This window comes from Leucopleurus acutus (assembly GCF_964270905.1).
Source record: "Leucopleurus acutus genome assembly, chromosome: 20".
NCBI classification, from domain to species: Eukaryota; Metazoa; Chordata; class Mammalia; order Artiodactyla; family Delphinidae; genus Leucopleurus; species Leucopleurus acutus.
Window position 1 is genome coordinate 48,214,604 of NC_139162.1, and position 18,724 is coordinate 48,233,327.

At 53.3% G+C, this 18,724-nt stretch overlaps 2 protein-coding genes across 2 annotated transcripts; both read right to left on the reverse strand.

The window, feature by feature from the left end:
* Nucleotides 1–2,498: 2,498 nt before the first annotated feature.
* RPS19 (ribosomal protein S19) lies at nt 2,499–9,902 on the reverse strand. The gene is made up of 6 exons (XM_082862455.1): nt 9,838–9,902; nt 9,300–9,370; nt 8,926–9,026; nt 3,924–4,107; nt 3,439–3,493; nt 2,499–2,563 (listed from the first exon to the last, which is right to left on the reverse strand). Exons 2-6 carry the CDS (start codon nt 9,368–9,370, stop codon nt 2,537–2,539), a joined length of 438 nt encoding a protein of 145 aa, XP_082718581.1. The 5' UTR covers nt 9,838–9,902; the 3' UTR covers nt 2,499–2,536.
* Nucleotides 9,903–14,486: 4,584 nt separating this feature from the next.
* Nucleotides 14,487–18,189, reverse strand: DMRTC2 (DMRT like family C2; the record flags this gene model as incomplete). The annotated part of the gene is made up of 8 exons (XM_082862209.1): nt 14,487–14,533; nt 15,461–15,635; nt 15,776–15,836; nt 16,642–16,768; nt 16,917–17,097; nt 17,364–17,440; nt 17,722–17,879; nt 17,966–18,189. The coding sequence occupies 8 exons, from the start codon at nt 18,187–18,189 to the stop codon at nt 14,487–14,489; spliced, it is 1,050 nt and encodes a 349-aa protein (XP_082718335.1).
* Nucleotides 18,190–18,724: the final 535 nt, after the last annotated feature.

Sequence of the window (18,724 nt, forward strand, 5' to 3'; positions counted from 1 at the left end):
GCTGGGTGGTGGGTTCATGGGTCTTATTTATTTATTTATTTTTGGCTGCGCGGGGTCTTCGTTGCTGTGCGCGGGCTTTCTGTAGTTGCGGCGAGCAGGGGCTACTCTTCGTTGTGGTGCCCGGGCTTCTCATTGCGGTGGCTTCTCTTGTTGCGGAGCACGGGCTCTAGGCACGCGGGCTTCAGTAGTTGTGGCTCGTGGGCTCTAGAACACAGGCTCAGTAGTTGTGGTGCATGGGCTTAGTTGCTCCATGGCACGTGGGATCTTCCCGGACCAGGGCTCGAACCCGTGTCCCCTGCATTGGCAGGTGGATTCTTAACCACTGCGCCACCAGGGAGGTCCCATGGGTCTTTGTTATATACAGTATATATACTATTATGTATATATACTGTTTTGCATGCTTGAAGTATTTTGTTTTTTTTAAAAAAGGTGCAACTGTCACCCACACAGAAGAACATGGGCCTCAAGAGTTCACACCTCCTGGGTTTGAATCTCAGCTCTGGTCATCTGAGCCTCAGTTTCTCTTCCTGTAATCTGGGCATAACCTCCCTACCTGTGAGGCTGTAAGAATGTCACAGTGTGCTTAGCACAGTTCCTAGGACACAGTTCCTCTTCTCTGGCCCTCGGGCCTTCCCTCCTTCCCTCCAGGGACCCAGGTGTTCTGTTGGGTCCCTCTCTGTACAGCAGGTCATTAGCCCCTCTGTACTAAAGTTCTTCCTATAACCCCCATGTAGGAAGAAGTCTGGATCCAGACGCTGCAGCCCTTAGGAATTCACCTCCTTCAGCATCCTTCCTGGCTGAGCCGGTTTCCAGGCCCTCGACTGCCTCCCAGTGGCTGAAGCCGCCGCATTGCAGGCCCTCTCAGGCTCGCTGGCCTGTCTGGGCACCTCCACCTCCCGCTTACCCAGCACCCTGGTATCTGGCACTCTGTGAGCAAACCAGACGCTTGGCATTGCATTCCCAGGACGACTCTGGGAAATATCTTCATCCTCAATCAGCAAAAGAGGAAACTTAGGCCCCAAACAAGGACTGGCTGAAGGCCATGCCCAGGAGTGTAAGCCTTTGGGCCTAATCTTCCCCACTTCTAAGGGACAGTGCCCCATAGTGGCTAGAGCCCGGGTCCAAATGCTGGCTTTGCCACCTCCTGGCTGTGGGACATCAGGCAAATTACCCAACCTGTGACTGATCTTCCCGATCTCCAAACTGTGCCTTTTGGTACCTATTCCACAGAGTATTAAGTGATATATTTATAAAGCACCTTGCACGTGGCAGGCTCTAGTCCAGTGTTTATTCAGATCAGATCTTCCAGTCCTGACAACTTCCGGGCTGGGGGGAAATGGCACCTCCACCCCCCACTGGGTGCAGGGACTCTTTGGTTTGATACTTTCCATTTTGAACATCTCGGGGCATCAGGTGTGCCTTTGAGCCAAGACTCGGCATCTCCCCGAATCCCTCAGGTAGGGGTAAGCAGCTTTACAGGCAGGAGCACAAGGCCGAGGGTAAGTTTGCTCAAGGTCGCACAGAATTTTGGGCAGTGTTGGAATTTGAACCCAAGTCATTGGGAGTTCAAAGCCAGGCTTGGCACTGGAAGGAAATGGGTTTGATCTGAGGAGTAACTTGGGATGGGGGAACCTCAGGGGTCTTGGCCTAGCCAGCTCAGGCCCAGCATCTTAGTTTTCCCCCAAATGGGAGGTGGGCCACGTCTCAAAGCGTGGTAAGGGGACCCTTCCAAAGCTTAGCACCTGCCTACTGGAAGCCCTTTGCACCTCCCACCTGGGCCAGGAGACCTATCACAGGTGGGGCTCCCGTCCCATTAGTGCAAAGAGCCAATCACCATGCAGAACTGTGGTGGGGGTCGACACCACGAGGGCCCTGGGAACTTGGCCTCTATGCAGGGGCCATGCCCCTCCCTTTGGGAGGGAAGTAGCAGCGCCCTGCCGGCTGGGTCCCTGCGGCAGCTTCAGCACTGCATCCCAATTCTTGGGGCAGGTACAGCTAGCTCCATCTTACAGCAGGGCCCAGGCCAGAGATCCCCAAAGTGAAGGCTCCCGTGTAGGTCAGGAAAAGGACGTGTATACTAGGCAGGTCACCTTGGGCTGGAAGCACACGAAGGACCGCCCCGAGTGACGGCTTTCCTCGTCCACTTCCTTCCAGAGAAGCAGCACCTGAGCCCCAGGGCCCTCCTGTTTTGTTCCAGCAGGGTCCAAGGCCCCACGTGGGGCCACTGCTTGAACTTTCCGTTTCTTTTTCTGAGACCCGCAAAGGCAAGGTGTGGGAGGAGCAAGGGCCCCCTGGGTCTTGCACCACCATCTCGCCCACTTGGGGCAGAACCGTGTGTGAACCTGGAAGGCCAGGCCTCAGGTTTCCGAGGCTGTTGAGTACCACAGCCATCCAGGAAAGGCCCTGGCCCCCCCTCTTTATCAAGGGAAGGGAAGTGCAGTGCAGCGCTCCTTCCTCTTGCCCGGCCACCCCCCCAATCAAGAGACCCAGACCAGGACTACGAACGAGGCAGTTTATTAACCCAGCATCGTTTGTTCTAATGCTTCTTGTTGGCAGCTGCCACCTGTGGGAAAAGATGGACAAACAGTTAAGATCAGCTGTGGGGTCTGTGTTCAAGCACGTCACAGTAGCTCCCCAGTAGCTATGGGATGCCAGGCACCCTGATTCGTGGTTTACATGTATTCATCTCATCCGATCCTCACAATCTTGGGTACCTCCCCATTTTACAGAGGATAAATACTGGGACTGTCAAGGAAAGAGAGCGTTGTCGTGTGTTTCCAATCTGCCCATCACTCCACACTGCTGTTTGTGCCAGGCCCTGCTCTGCCCTGAAGAGCCGCCTTCTCACTCCAGGCCACCCCAATCCCCAGAGGGCTGACACCTCCGTTCTCTTCTGACACTTAAGTGACTCAACAGTCCAAGACTCCCAGGAGGCCTGAGTCAAGAGGATCATGCCAGACCCCGGGGGCCTCTGTTGCCGTAGCTCATGGAATCCTCACCACCTCCCTCCGAGGCAGGCAAAAGCAGATCTCTCTACAGGCGGGGAGCCTGGCTCCAGGTGAAGGGACTCTGGCCCAGGGTGTCTACAGTCAGTCAGCATCTGGATGGAGACCTGGGTTCTCAGGCACCCCAACACTCAGTAAGCATGAAGACTAAGGAAGAAAACACTGCAGCCGGGATCAGAAGGCTGACCAGGAAGAGGGAGTCGCGTGTGCGGGAGCGTGCCCTGCAGAAGCCAGCCCGGCGAGCCGCACCCTGGGCCTCCCTTCACCCGGGCACCTGCATTTTCAACCAGCCCCCACAGGAAGTCTGTCAGAAACGTTCTTTCTCCTGCACCCTGCTCCCCTGGGCTGTGCCCCTCCAGGGGAGGAAACTCCCATCTGACAAAACCCAGGCTCCAGAAACACCCAGGCGGTGACTGAGGTACCCAGCCCTCACCTGTCCAGCGATTCTGTCCAGATCTCTCTGTCCCTGAGGTGTTAGTTTGCGGCCCCTGTGGGAGAGAAGGGTCATATAGCCCCAGGTGAGTGCAGGCTCCCACCAGCGTCCCTGATCCCTGCCAGGCCTCTCCTGGACACGAGCCAGGCTTTCCAAGAAGGCACCTGGCCACAGGACCACATGACACCAGCCAAGTCCCACTGAGGTCCCTAGTCGGCTGCATTCCAACAAGCTGGAGGCTGGAGTGGGAGCTCCCCTGGGAGCTGATGGGGTGCCGTTTGTGCAAGCATTAGATCAAAAGCCCCGAAAAATCAATTGGGAAAAGCTAACGAGCAGGCTAATGAAAGCGGACAGTCGCTAAATTACCTTCCCGGAGCCTGGAGTAGTTAGTTAGCCAGAGAGGTCGGGGGGAGGCCCCGTGCTGTGCACTATTCTGAAGAACCCCCTGCCTGGCTGGGGGGCAGGTGCACCCCCCCCCCACTTACCCATCTTGGTCCTTTTCCACCATTTTCAGCCCCTCCAGGGCCTGGAGGACCCGCCGGGCCACGCTCTTGGAGCCTCTGCTGAAGTGGCTGGGCATGACACCATTCCTCTGACGCCCCCCGTAGATCTTGGTCATGGAACCAACCCCAGCGCCGCCCCGGAGGTACAGGTGCCGTGCTGTGGAAGCTGGGTGGGAGGCAAGGGAGACTTGAGAACCCTTCTCAGGCAGAGAAGACGCTTCTCCACAGCTGAGGCAGCCTTAGGAAAGGGCCTTGCTCAAGGTCACAAATCTAGTTGTGTGCGGCAGCAGATTCTCACCTCACCGTTTTACGGTCAGGGAAACTGAAACGTGAGAATGCACGCCAAGCCCCCGTACCTGACCACCCCCCAGTTCAGGAGACTGGCGTGCACAGGTAGTGGAGGGACTGCCGTAGCCACGTGACCAGGCAGGCAACCCGCCCCCCCCAGGGACTTGCTTAGCTGTTAGTGCCCAGCTGCGCTGCGAGGTGGACCTGAGGTTCTGTGGGGAGAGTCTAGCCAATGTTTAAGCCGTGACTGTCCCCCTTCATCTGCCTGGGAGTTCTGAAGGGCAGCAGAGCTGGAGAAGAGACCTACTGATCCTCCCACACCCCAGCGCTGGAGAGCTTAGGTAACAGTGGTAGCAGAGCTGACATCCTATGCAGCGGATGTTCCCAACCTGGAAGGTGCGTCACCCACTCTGTGGACTGGGATTCTGGTCCCTTGACGGGCTTGGGCAAGTCCCTCACCCACCCTGGCCAGCCTCCTCGGAAATCCTCTTCTGTTCAACTGGAACACTTGCCTGCCAGGCCCTATGCCATCTGCTTTTCACTCTCTCCTGTGAGGCGGTAACATGGCCTTAGCAGCCCGCCCGATACTGTGGCCTTGGCAAGTCACCTACCCTCCTCACCTGAGAACCGGGACAAAAAGTACCTCATTGAGCGCTACTGTGAAGATGCCATGAACGTGGCAGGTGCTACTTTCCTGTATGGAAAAGGTTAAACTCCACAGAGTACTCCTGGGCTCACGCCACAAGCTCCGTAGGGACAGCCCCTCCAGAAGGTTCTGCTCTTCTACCTCAGGGGGCCACTGAGCTTTGAAGAACCGGGGCCCAGATGCTGGCCATCACACAGCCCTGCATGGCTGAAAGCTCAAAGGTAGGGATTCAGGTCACCGCACAGACCAGCACGTTAGGTTCCCCTTAGTCCTGAAGATGAACGGGGGAGCCGAGGACTCATTCCTTCAATGACTTGCGCCAAGAGTCACGGGGCGCTGGGCCATCTCCATGACCCGCCAGTGTCCTGAGCTGGGGGGAGGGGGAAGTGACCAGGTGAGGTAGGCTCCTCCTTCCCTCCAGCTGCCCCTCCCAGAGCAGTTCCTGTGCACAACTTGTTCTCAGCCTCTCTCCTGCCCTCTAAGACCGTCTCCGGATGCAGCCACAGGCTTCAGGGGCCAACAGTGCAGCACAAACCATGGCCACTTCTCCAGGACCACTGTGCAGCCTCTCCCTGATACCACTGCCTTTGTCCTCCGCTCACTTTAAAACCACTCTCCTTGGTTCTTTTCGTCCTCACCCCACCCCCCAGATCAGGGATCTGACCCTCTTCCAGGCACCAAGCAGCCCACCCACTGCCAGGATCAAGAGTCATCCGTTACAAGCCACCCCCCCAATCTTTCTGCCAGGTGTGACCTCACGGAAAACTCGCCTTGAAGACCAGTGCAAATGCCCAACGGCTACGGCCACCCCCCCTGCACCTGTCTGGTCACGCCCTGGCTCTAGGTGGAGATCTGCTCTCCCACTTGGGCTGGGGAAGGCGTAAGAGCCTTACGAAGGGGCTGAGATGAACACTCCTAATTTCACGAACGCCCGGAAGAGGCTGCACACTAGAAATGAATCTTGCTGAACCAGGACCAGCGCTCAGCCCAATCTCAGCACAGAAAGGGGCGGGCTGTCTGGTACATGGGGTCTGAACCCCAACACTGCTCCCTGTGAGCTGCGACAGAGTCCACCCCCTTCAAGTGGTCTGCGCCATGGTACTAAGGGGGACAACTTACTTCAACCCTGAGCAGTGACTGGCAAGGAACAAACTCCAATAAAGCTCAGCCTTAGTTTCTCCAGGGGAGCTTCACGTCTTTCTTAATGACGCATAAAATTATCTGGTGCAGGAGAATTCCCTGGCGGTCCAGTGGTTAGGACTCTACCCTTTCACTGCAGGGGCCTGGGTGCAATCCCTGGTTGGGGAACTAAGATCTTGTAAGCTGAGCAGCACGACACACACACACACACACACAGACACACCACTCAGGCGCCCCAATCCAACAGCTGCTCACTCACCGCCCGACACCTACGGAAACACACACTGTGCTCTTATTCTTACCTCCCCCCCAAGCAGACCCTTCTGAGAACTGAGGTCAAGAAGCCTGTCTAGGGCCACACTGCACCACTCCCTTTCAAAGCCCTGCAGTGGTCCCCCCTTGACACTGCTCCTCCCCTTAGAGCACTCTCCCCACTCCCCTGAAACAGGCTCTCTCTATCTCTACACCTCACCCCTCACACACACTGCCCCCTACACCACTGTCTGGTGAGTGCTCTCCTCCCCTACAGGTCTGCAGCTCTTGTGGACCACCCTCAAGGCCCTGCCATCTACCTCTGCCCTCTGTATCCCCCATACCTGAGGTCAACAGCTGCCCACACCGTGCTGGCTCTTGTATGGCTCCAGCATTTGACCCCCACTGCCCTGTTGCCCTCACTGCCAGAGCTCAGCCTCCCAGGACAGGTCGCTATCCCACTGTGCTTCAGCCCCAAACCCCTGAGGGGGCCCACGATCCAGAGGAGGAAAAGCAAACATGGCAGACTGTGGTTTTGGAGTCAGCCTGCCACACCCTCCCACGGTCGTCACCGGTCTCACTTTCCTCCGGGGTAAATGACTATCTCCTATGACTCCACCTGTCCAGAGTATGTACTGACCAAACTAAGTGGGAGCACTCTAGACTCCAACAGAGGTCGGCAGACTTCTCCTGTAAAGGGTCAGAGAGTAGACCATGTAGCCTGTGGCATCTACAACTCTCGCCTGTCATGATTTTATACAAACAGGCATGGCTGTACCCCAACAACACGCACACAACACACTCTGGTCTAGAACCCTTACGCTGTGCCACTAGGGCAGCCGGGGAACTGAAGTCAAAAGCGAGCGTTGGAAATGCCAAGGGAGAGCAGCAGGGCAGCCAGAGGACGCACACCCAGCGTGATGTGTTGGGGAAGGCGTGCAGTGGGCAGAAAGGGGCCACAGCAACTGTAGAGACGGCCAGCAGGCTCAACTCGGTGTGTGTTACCCAGGGTCCTTTCCCCATAATCTCTCCCCACCTAGAAAAATAAAGTACAAAATGCTGCCAAGGGGACAGAGCTGCCCCCACCTCCAATCACAACAAGAGTCGGGCAGACTGTGGCATCAGCAGCTGGCAGACCACAAGCATGTTAACCTCCCTGACATCAATGCAAATCGGCAACCACCAGACCTACTTGGGAAGTTTTTGTTAGGTACAGGTTATACAAAATATGCGTATTCACCTGATCAAATGGGAAAAGCTATGAGATTCTTTCTCCTCATCTTAGATCCAAAGTTGCCTTGCTTGACCTATCGGCTCTTGGGGCATCACCAAAGAGCAGTCAAGACCAGGCATGCCTTGCTTCCCAAGATGGGTGGATGACAGAGGTAGTGGTGGTCTCGTCCAGGCCCCGTCACCACTGATTGTGTGCCCAGGGAGGTCAAGTCAGCTCCCCTTCACCAGACCCATTTTTCTACCCAAATATGCTACCCATCCCACTCATCGCACAGACTTGACCTTTTAGTCCTCAGGGGTCAGAGACTGTGGCTGAGCATGCTGGCCCCTACGCCCAGTCTAGGGCCAGAAAGACTGGCCCACCATCTACAAAATACTTCATGCTCCGAGGTGCTGGGCACCTTATACCAAGGCCAACTCTTCTCAAGGTCATTCTGGAGTTTTGTCCAAACTCTGCTTCCCACCTACAGACAAGCTCTGGTAGGACAAAGCCCCCACTTCACGCAGGATGGCTGAAGACAGGAGAGGCCGAGAGCCTTTAGTGAAGGCCCTGTGCAGAGGCTGCCACCTTGGCACAATCCAGCCTTGAACCCCATCCCCTACTCCCAAGGTAAGCCTCCGTGGGGGTGACTGGAGAAACTTGAAACATTAAAGACAGATGAGGCAACACTAGCACTAGCACTATGCAATCAGGGGATACACTTAAAATCAGTCCTTCAGGGGCTTCCCTGGTGGCACAGTGGTTGAGAGTCCGCCTGCCGATGCAGGGGACACGGGTTCGTGCCCTGGTCCGGGAAGATCCCACATGCCGCGGAGCGCTTGGGCCCGTGAGCCATGGCCGCTGAGCCTGCGCGTCCGGAGCCCGAGCTCCGCAACAGGAGAGGCCACAGCAGTGAGAGGCCCCCGTACCGCAAAAAAAAAAATCAGTCCTTCAAAGTCATTACTAAAGGATTAATAAGAAGATAAGAAAAGGGACCAGTACAGGGTGACCATAAGGTTTCCTTCAGGGCACTCGAGGCTTGCCAAGATCTAGAGCAACGAGTGACCTGATCAGATCTCCAGCCCCTCAGTTACGAACAACTCATTTAACAAGACAGTCTAGTGTAACGATCTCAACAATAAAACAGATCCATAGGCATTAAAAGGACAATGCCTCTCTCTAAAATGATCCACCTCCAGGCAAAATACGAACCCTCTACTCATTTGTCCCTGGGTCCCCCACAAGACTCAGAGGAAAGCACAGGTCCTCACGTGAATCTCTTACAAATGAAGAAACAGATTCAGAGTACAAAATTATTGAATGTCACAAAAAACATGCAGTGATAGAGCCAAAGATTTCTCTCTTGTTATTTCTGGGGGCAAGTAAGAGCTCACAAAGGGGACACCCAGCCCCCCACGCCCCAGCCAAAGGCCCCAGTTCCTCACCAGCTCGTGTGTAGAACCAATTCTCATCATAGGGAGCGAGCTCTTTATGCTTGGCCAGCTTGACAGTGTCCACCCATTCAGGGACTTTCAGCTTCCCGGACCTGGGACCAAGACAGCGAGAAAGGCACAATTCAGGAGTCTCCACAAACTCCATCCCAATTCCCTCCCCTCAACACAACTGTAGATCAAGAAGAGCCCAATGTGTCCCAAAATACAAAGAGAGTGAAACTCAAACACAACTCAGGCCTCATGTAGAAAGGATGGACCCCACAGAGACCTCCAACAAGCCTCCCCAGACTGAAAGCCTGCGGGCGCTGAGGGATCAGGCAAAGGCGACAGCCTCCACCCACTCGGACCGCAATCCCCACACTCACTTTTTGAGAAAGGCTGCCAGAGCTCTGACGAACTCCTGCTGGTTCACGTCCTTTACAGTAACTCCAGGCATCTGCGGGAAAAGTCGAGCATGTGAACACAGGATTGATGGAGACGACTGACAAGGGTCGGGGGCCAGCCCCAACGCGATCTAAACCGTCGCACTCTCCTTACTTCCGAAGGCCCTACTTCAATTCTCCGCTTTAAAGACCCCTGCGCCTGTGGGTCCTACAGAACTCACTGACGCCCATGGTCTCTCCGCGTCGCACAAACACTACCCGCCCCCGTTTGTGAAGACGCTGTATGACCCCAACCCCTGATTCTGAGGTCCCCCGCACTCCCCGCTGCCCACCAAGCCCAGCCTCGGTTCCCGGAGAGCGCGAACCAGACATGCCCGGGCCTGCAACTCGCACGTGGCCTCAACTCCAGGGGGCGGGGCGGCCCCGCGCGGGTACCCCGGAGCTCCCAGGCACACGCTCCGGGATCGGGAATCGGGCCCCGACACCCCGCACCCGGTTCGGACCGGAGCACTCAGCTTACCGTGCGGCCTCCAAGCTGCCAGCCAGGGAAAAGGGAGCAACGGGGTTTCCCGGGCGCACAAGTCGGGCGTTGGTTATCGCGAGAGTTCCGAGAACTCGCGAGAACGGGGTTAGGAAAAAAGCGGCCGCGCCTCTCTCAGGGCAAATGTGGCTTCCCCTCCGTGAACGTGGGAGGGTGTGGCGTGAGGGCGGAGGCTTGTTTCCTCCCCGCCCTTCCTTCTCCTGCAGCTTGAGTGAGGAGCTCTCGTCTTGAGTTGGAGGGAATCTAGCTTCGTTTGCGTTGATCATGCATGGAACAAACAGCGGCGGAGACTGTATCTCCTGGCGGAAGTTATGGGTGGGCAGGAAATAAAGAGACCTGGCTACTCCTTGCGCCACCAGCGGGACGACCACTTTTCCGGGTGGAAGTGGCTTTTCTGGCCGGAAGTGGGGCTAGTAAGGGCGGAACTGTGACCGGGAGAGCAGGGGAAGGGCAGCGAAGAAACGAGGCCACCACCTACCCTTCCTCAACCAGCAGTACTCGCGAGAGCGGAAGGGGACGGAAGCCGCACCCTTCTTAGGGCGGAAGTTGCTTCACCACAGCCCAGGAGAGCGGAGTGGGAATGAGGCAGTGGAGGCGGGGAGCAAATAAGGTCAGGGGCAAAGGGACAGAGGCGGGACCTTCCGAGAAGCTCAGCTCTGCCTCCTAGCGCCTGAGTCTCTTCGCAGTTAGTGCACACATATTAATTCTATCAACAAATACTTTTTGTGTGCCTACTCTGTGCAAGGCACAGGTAAACATTATGTAGTATTACATGCATTATCTAGTTTAATCCTTCTAAAGTCCAACACCCAAGAACACAAAGAACACACCTGTGGTTTGATAAAGTTGCTAACTTGCTGCAAGGAGAAAACTTTTTTTTTTTTTTTTTTTTTTGCTGTGCGCGGGCCTCTCACTGTTGTGGCCTCTCCCGTTGTGGAGCACAGGCTCCGGACGCACAAGCTCAGCGGCCATGGCTCACGGGCCCAGCCGCTCCGCGGCATGTGGGATCTTCCCGGACTGGGGCACAGAACCCGTGTCCCCTGCATCGGCAGGCGGACTCTCAACCACTGCGCCACCAGGGAAGCCCAAGGAGCAAGTATTTAATGTGAATCCTAATGTAAACCATACTGTGTCAGTGTAGATTCAGCCGGTATAACAAATGAACCACTCTGGTGTAGGATGCTGGTAGTGGGGGAGGCTGTGGGAGGGCCGGGGGACTATGAGAACTCTTACTTTCTGCTCAGTTTTGCTGTGAACTTAAAAACTACTCAAAAGAAAAAAAACCCACCTCTTAAAAAAGTGGTTCGAGGGTAGGAAGTTGTTTATGTTGTGATGAGGGGAGAGGCCACGTTAGAATACATTAACTCTGTAGGAAAAAAAAATTCCTAAGGAATCAAGACAGCGTAGTTTACTTAGTCATCTATTCTGAGAACCCACAGAGGAGTTGCACGCAGGCCCTGCCCTGAGAGTACTTATTCTTCGAAGGGAAGACATAGTTGGACAGAGATAGGCACACCTCAGGGTGATCAGGCCTGCAAACTGCGGGCCAAGGGCCCCTAAGGAATGTAAGGAAGTCTACCTAAGGGGCTTATCAGAGACATTGTCAGATGAAAAGGATGGGCGTCTATGCAGGGCATGGGTTATAGGACTGTCCATGTGTCTATATTGGCGGCTGCAGAGCCAGCTACACAATGGGACGGGGATACAGAATGAGGTCTACATGGCCCAAGCAATGAGGGTCTGAGTAGAGAAACTGGATGGGCATGGGTGGTATGATGTTGATTCTACATTGCTCAAGGAGTGTGGTCTGGAGGGAAACAGGTTCACCTAGGGCTGACATGAAAGGAAGCATGGATTCCCAAAGGGCAGAATGTAAAATGAGCTCCTGATGTGAAACATGGGTGTCTGTGGGGGAGACTTGTTTGGAGAGAGGAGCAGGATGGTGCTTCACATTTGGAACCTCACTGGTTATTTCTGCAGAACATCAGGATGGTACATGAAGGAAGCTTAGAAGAGGGATGATTTACTCAGTACCCTATTGGACCTGGGCAACACCTTTCCTCACCTGGCAGTGGGTAATGGGAAAGGGAGTGACACATGAAACAGTGCTCACAGTCTATTGGCTTTAATCTCCAAAGGCTGGTCAGAGGCCAAAGGCCCGCTGGCTCCCCACAACCGCAGGTGAAGGATGCTGCAGCCAGAGGAGCATGAGCAATTTGTAAATGTGCCCTTTTCCCCACAGCTGACCTCTGCAGAGCCTCCACCCTTCTCCCTCAGGCACCAATGGGGAAGCCCTGACAATCTGATAGGCAAAGTAGGCCTAGCCAGTAGTGTAAAAAGCCCTGCCAGATCTGACAAGGGGAGACGGGCTGCAGAGAAATGGTCTGTCAAGAGTGGCCTGCCCCTAGCTCCTTCCTCCAGTCTCCATCACTTTTTTTTCCCCTCCCTTTTCTCATGTCATCCTTTAACCTCAAATTATACTTTCTCTTTTACTCTTCCCAGCTGTGTGAGCTTGGTGTACTGGGGACCTTTGGTCAGCCCTGAGTAGCAGGGTCTTAGCCACGTTGCATGTTGCAATGCTTCCCTCCCCCCTTGACTATGTGGGCTTGGTTTTCTGTCACTGGGAGAGCATGGCACAGCAAGGTTTAGGCAGGTCTATTAAGGGTCAATCACACATTTAAGTTAAAACAAGGTCAGGGAAGGAAGGTGTGAAGCAGACTTTGGGCTTTGGTTATCTTGCACTGAGTCCTGGGAAGTGTTGGAGATTTGTTGCTCTGTAATCTGTTAGAATTAGAAGCAGCTCACCTTCTCAAGGCCCCAAACTAGAAAAGAGCAAGTTGTAATTGGATGCCATCACCATCAATTATCTTGAATAAAAAGAGGTGTAGGTAACATTAGGAAAAAGAATCAGTGATCAGGCACGTCCCTTGAACTTTCTGTTTGGCCCTTCTAAGAGTAGAAATGGGGATGGGGGTCTCCGAGTCTTCATATCTTTGGAATAGCTCACCAGGTCTTCACGTGCTTGGAACAGTTCAAGGAGAAGGACTTGACAGCAGAGGACTAAGAAACAAACGTGAGTAAGACATTATTACTTACTGCTATCTTGAGTAGAAAAATAAAGACTTTTTGAAAAACCCTCGGGACTTGTGTCTGTCTCCTGGAGTCCTGAATTTTTCACTCTATGTATTATAAAAATTACCTATTGATTTGGGGCCTGGCAAGGAAGGAACCTTTCTCCAATGTTTGCCTACAAATTTTCACTAAAATACTTGGGCAAGTCACTTTATCTCTCTAAGGTGTTCCTTTGTTTGTAAAATTGGAGTAATCGTGCATAGCTTACAGAGTTGCTGTGAGGATATATGTGAATTGCATAGAGTGTGTACTCAATAAATGATAATAACTGTCACTAACGTTTTATAGGTCCTTCAGAACTTAGATACATGAATCTCTCTAGTTCAGGAAAAACCCTTGATAAAGACTAACTTGATTCTTCCTGTACTGATTGGTCTCAGTCTCCCCGTTTGAAAAATGTTACGTTAGATTAGCATTAAGTTGACATTCCATTGACTAAAGCTGGCCTAAAGATATGTCTTGTTTGACCTACATAGGATTTAAAGAAGAAAACTGAGCCAACATTTGAAAATTAAGATGTTTTAAAAAGAAATCTAGTTTTCCAGCTTCTCTTGAAAAATCAGAAGATACGGCAATCCGGAGCCCACGTTCCTGCCTGGCAACAATCCACTAGGGCCAAAAGGAAACTACCTTCTTAGGTAGGGCATGCATTCTCAGTTTTCTAGGGCTCCTCTGGCCTTCTTTACTCATTTATATGATCTGCTTGGCCCTGTAGGTATTTCCACTTGTGCCCCTCTGGGCAGCTGGAAACTGTCCATGCTTGGCACAGAGCAGTCACTTAATTATTGAGTCAGTGAATCACCTACTGTGTCTGCCTACCACTCTTTCTTATCTGGCCATAAAAAGAAATCCAAGTTTGTAGTTATTTGTGGTAGTTACTGAATATCTGATTTTCACTTTGGGAAGTGAATTGAACAAGGCCTTTCTGTCAGTCAGAATAGACTAGGTTAGGCTGCGGTAGCAAACAATCCCCACATCTCAGTGGCTTAAAACAATACAGGTTTATTTTTTGCTTACTCACACAAACCTAGACACAAAATGAAAATTCTCTCCTGTTTTCACATGCATGGAGACAGACATGAGTGCACAGGTATATACAGAATCACATGTCAAATAAATACCCTGGAACATGAACTCATGCAAAAATCTATTTAGATACTGGTTAACTTAAACTGCACAACTTTCTCTTTGTTGGGGATTTTAAAAGGTCCCAGGATCCGAGGAAGGTAAAAGAATATCCCCCTTCAGCCAAGGAAATGGCCATGCTACAAAAGGAGCCAAAAGCTAACAAAGCACCTGAAAGCTTTAAAACAAGCCTGAAGCTTGCGCTACATTAAATTCCATGCATAAAGCTGTAAGTAAAATACCAAATATGCAATGCCTGCAGGCTGTTGCCCCCCTACCCCAGTGAGGCCTCCACCTCTGGGCTTCTAGCTCAGGAGGGAGATGGATCCCAGATGCCCAATATGTAGAGCCACGGAGGGGGCTGGACTGGGTCAGAGAGAGGGGACAACAGGCTGGAATCCTCCTTCTTCAGCAGGAGCTACAGACAGGAAGGAAGGGGGCAGGACCAGGTCACATCTATTTCCCCTCCCAGCAAACCCTCTCTTTTTACCCCATCTAATCCAGGCCCATCTTTCTTCACCTGGATTATAGCAAACACTTCCTCCTCACTGATTTTCCCACTTCTAGTCTTGCCTCATCCAATCCCTCCATCACAGCCACCATACGTGTCTTTCTAAAGCTCAGGGATTCAGAATATGTCCCTTACTCAGAAACATTCCCTTGCTCCCCTTCATGTACAGGTGCTTGTCTAGATGCCCAAGCCTGGCATGCCAGACCTCCATGATCAGAAGCCCCTCCATACTCATCTGCTTCTGTTCCAGCAGTCCCTCCAGTCCCACACAGCATGTCCAATCCACCATTTTGGACAAGAGAAATCTCAGCCTTCCCTCTCTGTCCCCATAGGTGTTTCTCATGCCTCAAGATTCCTCTAGTTCTCTCCAGGTTTGTCACTGAGCTTTCTGAAGGCATCCAGGTTTCCCAAATAGAATGGAAGCTCCTTGAAGGCAGTTATCAAATCTCCTTCCAGGCCAGACCCTTGTTACCTCTTCAGTCCCTCTCCAGACTTCAGCAGGCAGTTTGGGTCCAGAGAAAAAGCCTTGGGCTGGAGTCAGGAGAACAGGCTTTGCCACTGTCTTGCTATATGCACTCAGGCAAGTCCCTGCCTCTCTCAGGGCCTCACTTTCCTTGACATCAGGGCACTGGACATTTGCTTTTGAGTACAAAAAGGATAAAACAGATTCACTGAATAACTCTCAACTGTAATCCCAGGGGCTAGGTTGAAAAGCTTGGGGCCTGGGCCTGGGATCTTGAACTTCCTGATCTATTTGGTTAGTCCCTGCTTACTCCAGTACCTCCATTTCTCAGTCATGCCTATCCCATCCCCTCCTTTTAAGGAACAGGTTACCTGGTGGGCCACAGGGGTGGCGCAGGGAAATCCAGGCATGGTTGGAAGGACCAGAAGGGGTCAGGCGGGGAGCCTGAAACGAATCTTTCAGTCCCATAAGAGCCTCGGCTGCCTCCCATTGCAGCTGCCACTCTGAGGGGTCAGAGGTCCAGTCCAGGCGAGAGGCTCTGGGGGCCTGCAAAGGAAAGAGAGAGAAGCAGACTGGGAATCCCCACTTCTGCCCACCCTCCAGGTGCTCCCTCTGCCCCTGGTTACTTCATATCCCCTACTCTTCCCTTCCTCCTAGGGTCCTGGGTCCCAATTCTTCCCCAGGACCTGTGGCTGCAGCAGAAGCGGGTCTGGGGTGCCACAGGGCTGAAGTTTCAGAGTCGAGCATCTGGAAATAAGGAGAAAAGATGCCGGGGGATTAAACATGGACAGACAGGTACACATGGAAACAGGGGCAGGATTTTGCTATGTTCTGATCTAGGAATCTGAGTGCCTGCTGGGTCATTAGGCTTTGTGGCCTTGGGCAAGTCCCTTCCTCTGTTATGGCCTGCTTTGTTTTCTGTAAAATGAAAATATCTGTCAGCTTCTTCCTACCAGGGCTACTGTGAGGATTATGGGAAATAACTGGTGTCAGCTAAAAAAGAAAAAACTGACAAAACATCTAGAGGGATTGAGGTGACTGTTCCTGCCCTACCAGAGTCTGGTTTCCTTCCCTCCTAGTTCCCCAATCGCCATGGAACTTGAGGAGCAGCTTGGCTCACCTTTAGGAAGCTTTCTCTAATGGCCTTTGGCCCCTCTCCTAGGCCTCTGAGGCTCTTAGCAGCATGTCGTCCCCCCCCGCCCCCCCACCCCACCCCCACTTCAGCAGGCAGTTCAACCCTATCTTATCTGTTTAAGTGGATTTAATAGCCACTACTTGTTTAAGGCCAGGGCTTGTGCTAGGTGTATTCCATATATTATTGCTAATTCTCATTATTACCAAGAAGTAGTAGTGTCTCTGATTTACTGACAGAAAAAAAGGCTCAGAGAGGTAAAGATACTTGTACAAAGGTTCACAGCTAGGCAATGGCAGACCTAGGAGAGCTCTGCCTCACCCATTAGTCTGTGACCTTTTCTTCTTCTTTGCCATCTACTATGGTATCCAGCACAGGGTTAGGCACATCATAAACACATATCTTTTTCTCCCTACTCACGTGTGGGGCAGGGTAGAGGGCCCTTGGGATTCTCCAGAAAGAGGAGCCATCAGTATTGGGCGAGATCCTGAGCAGGCTGGGAGGGGCCCATGAGTGGGCAGCCAGAGGGCAGTGCCACGGTCAAAGCCTAACGAGGGTAAGAGAATGCAGAGCGTATGCAGAGGTCATGGCTTGTCTTCCCTCTTCCTACCCTGTATCTTTTTCCTCTTGTCTTTCTGATACAGTGGTACCTAGTCATTCACATATCTTTTGAATTAATGTTGAATTCATCTTACCAGGGAAAGGATGCAGAGGGACAGCAGGTTCTTGGCATAGCAAGCGGCACACCACTGGGGTTGGTACGGAAAGGCCTGGAGGCAGCCAGTGTCCAGTGGCCAAAGGGCCTGGAGGCACTGGAGTCCGGGGCAAAGGCAAGGCTTCTGGGGGACAGCTGAGCAGCAGAGGCCCCTGGGAGTTCTCCTGCAGGGGGCATAGGTTGGAGTCAGGTACAAGGCTGGAGAAGGAATGGGTATGTTCCAGGATGTAGGTAGGACCCCAAAACTTTAGAGCTTGAAGGGCCATAAAATCCCACCGCTTCATTTTGTCCATGGAATAGAAGTGATTTGCCCAAGATGACACAGCAATTCAGGGCTGGACCTAGAACCCAGGTGCTGAAGGCATACAGGAAGGGATCTGGGCAGGGGCTAAGACAGGGGTCCCCTCAGGGCCCAGTTTTTCCTTACCTTCTCAGGGGGTGTCAGTGCCAGTGGGACTGCCCTATGGGGAGTCTGAGGCTGGGGTGCTATGTTCTCCTTTGCAGCTGTGAGAGACCAGGGAGAGCTTTGGTGAGCTCTTTCTCCTGAGGGCCATCCCACTCCAACCCCAAACTGAATTATCTCTCTCGGCCCATTTCTACCCACAGACCTCACCGCATCCTCCCAACACTTAATCACATTTTATAGTTGGGGAGGGTGAGGCCCAGAGAATAGAAGCACCTTGCCCCAGGTCGCGCACCAATTCAGTGGCAGCACTGGGACTCTTTTTCCTACTTAGGCTTTCCCTGCCCACATTCCTGCCCTGGCCCTGGCCAGAGACACTCACGGTGGAGCCTTGGTTGAGTGACTCCCTTCTTGACACTGCTGGGAGCTTTGGGAGGAACCGCCCCTTTCCTCATCTGCCCCCGAGCCAGGTGCCGCTTCAGCTGCGCCTCCTCCTGCCTACGCTGGGCCACCTGGGCAGCCATGACTCTTCGGCGCTCCCTAAAGAGGGGGTGGCGAGTCAGAAGGCAAGTCAGCCGCCTTTCGGATGAGGCCCATCCTCTCCCTTCCCTGGATCTCATACTCACAAGACGAGGACACATTTGTGACACTTGCAAGCCTGAAAGAGGCAGAGGCGCTTGTGGCCCTTGAGGTGGGCAGTGACACCGTGACTGCGGCAGCGGGCGCACGTTGGAGAGCGACTGACAACTCTCCTGGGGACGAGCTCCACGCCCTGGGGGGCTCTAGTGTCACCCCCTGTGGCAGAGTCTGAGGGGCAGTGGTGGACAGCAGGCATTTCATTGGGTTCCATGTATCTAGGGGCAGGAGTGGGGGGTCAGGGTGGACACGTGGGCCCTCTCCTGACCAGCCCTCTTGCCTCTGGGAGGCCACGCCTGAAGGATTTTTCCATTTCGCCCACTCGTGGACTCAGCTGTCACCCTTGAGTCTCCCCTGGCTTTCCCCTTCTTCACTTTCCTCAGGCATCGTCTTTCCCAAGAACCTCTCTCTTTCCTTTCTTGTGTATCTTTCGATCCAAACATTATTCTCCGCTCACATGTTCCTTTCCAGGCAGAAATCCCGGTTTGGGGCAAACTCGCGCACTCTCACGCCCTCTGCAGCAGTTCTTACACCCGCCTTCCACCAACACCCCATTCCCACAGTTTCCCCGGCACTCTCTTCAACAATTACCATCCCTCCCTCCCGCATTTATCCAATTCCCACACATAACGTTTATGCTCCCCTTTCAATTCTTAGCCTCACGTATGCCCTGCAATTCAATTTCTCCCCCGCAGCCCTTTTAATCAGACCGCTCCCTTGCACCTCAGTAACTACATCTTTCTCATGGA

Excerpts from the sequence above, each read along its gene's own strand:
- RPS19 (XM_082862455.1), bottom strand. The coding sequence starts at position 9,370 with ATGCCTGGAGTTACTGTAAAGGACGTGAACCAGCAGGAGTTCGTCAGA. Across the intron at positions 9,027-9,299 it reads CTGGCAGCCTTTCTCAAAAA|GTCCGGGAAGCTGAAAGTCC; the intron begins GTGAGTGTGGGG and ends TCTTGGTCCCAG. Across the intron at positions 4,108-8,925 it reads TTGGTTCTACACACGAGCTG|CTTCCACAGCACGGCACCTG; the intron begins GTGAGGAACTGG and ends CCTCCCACCCAG.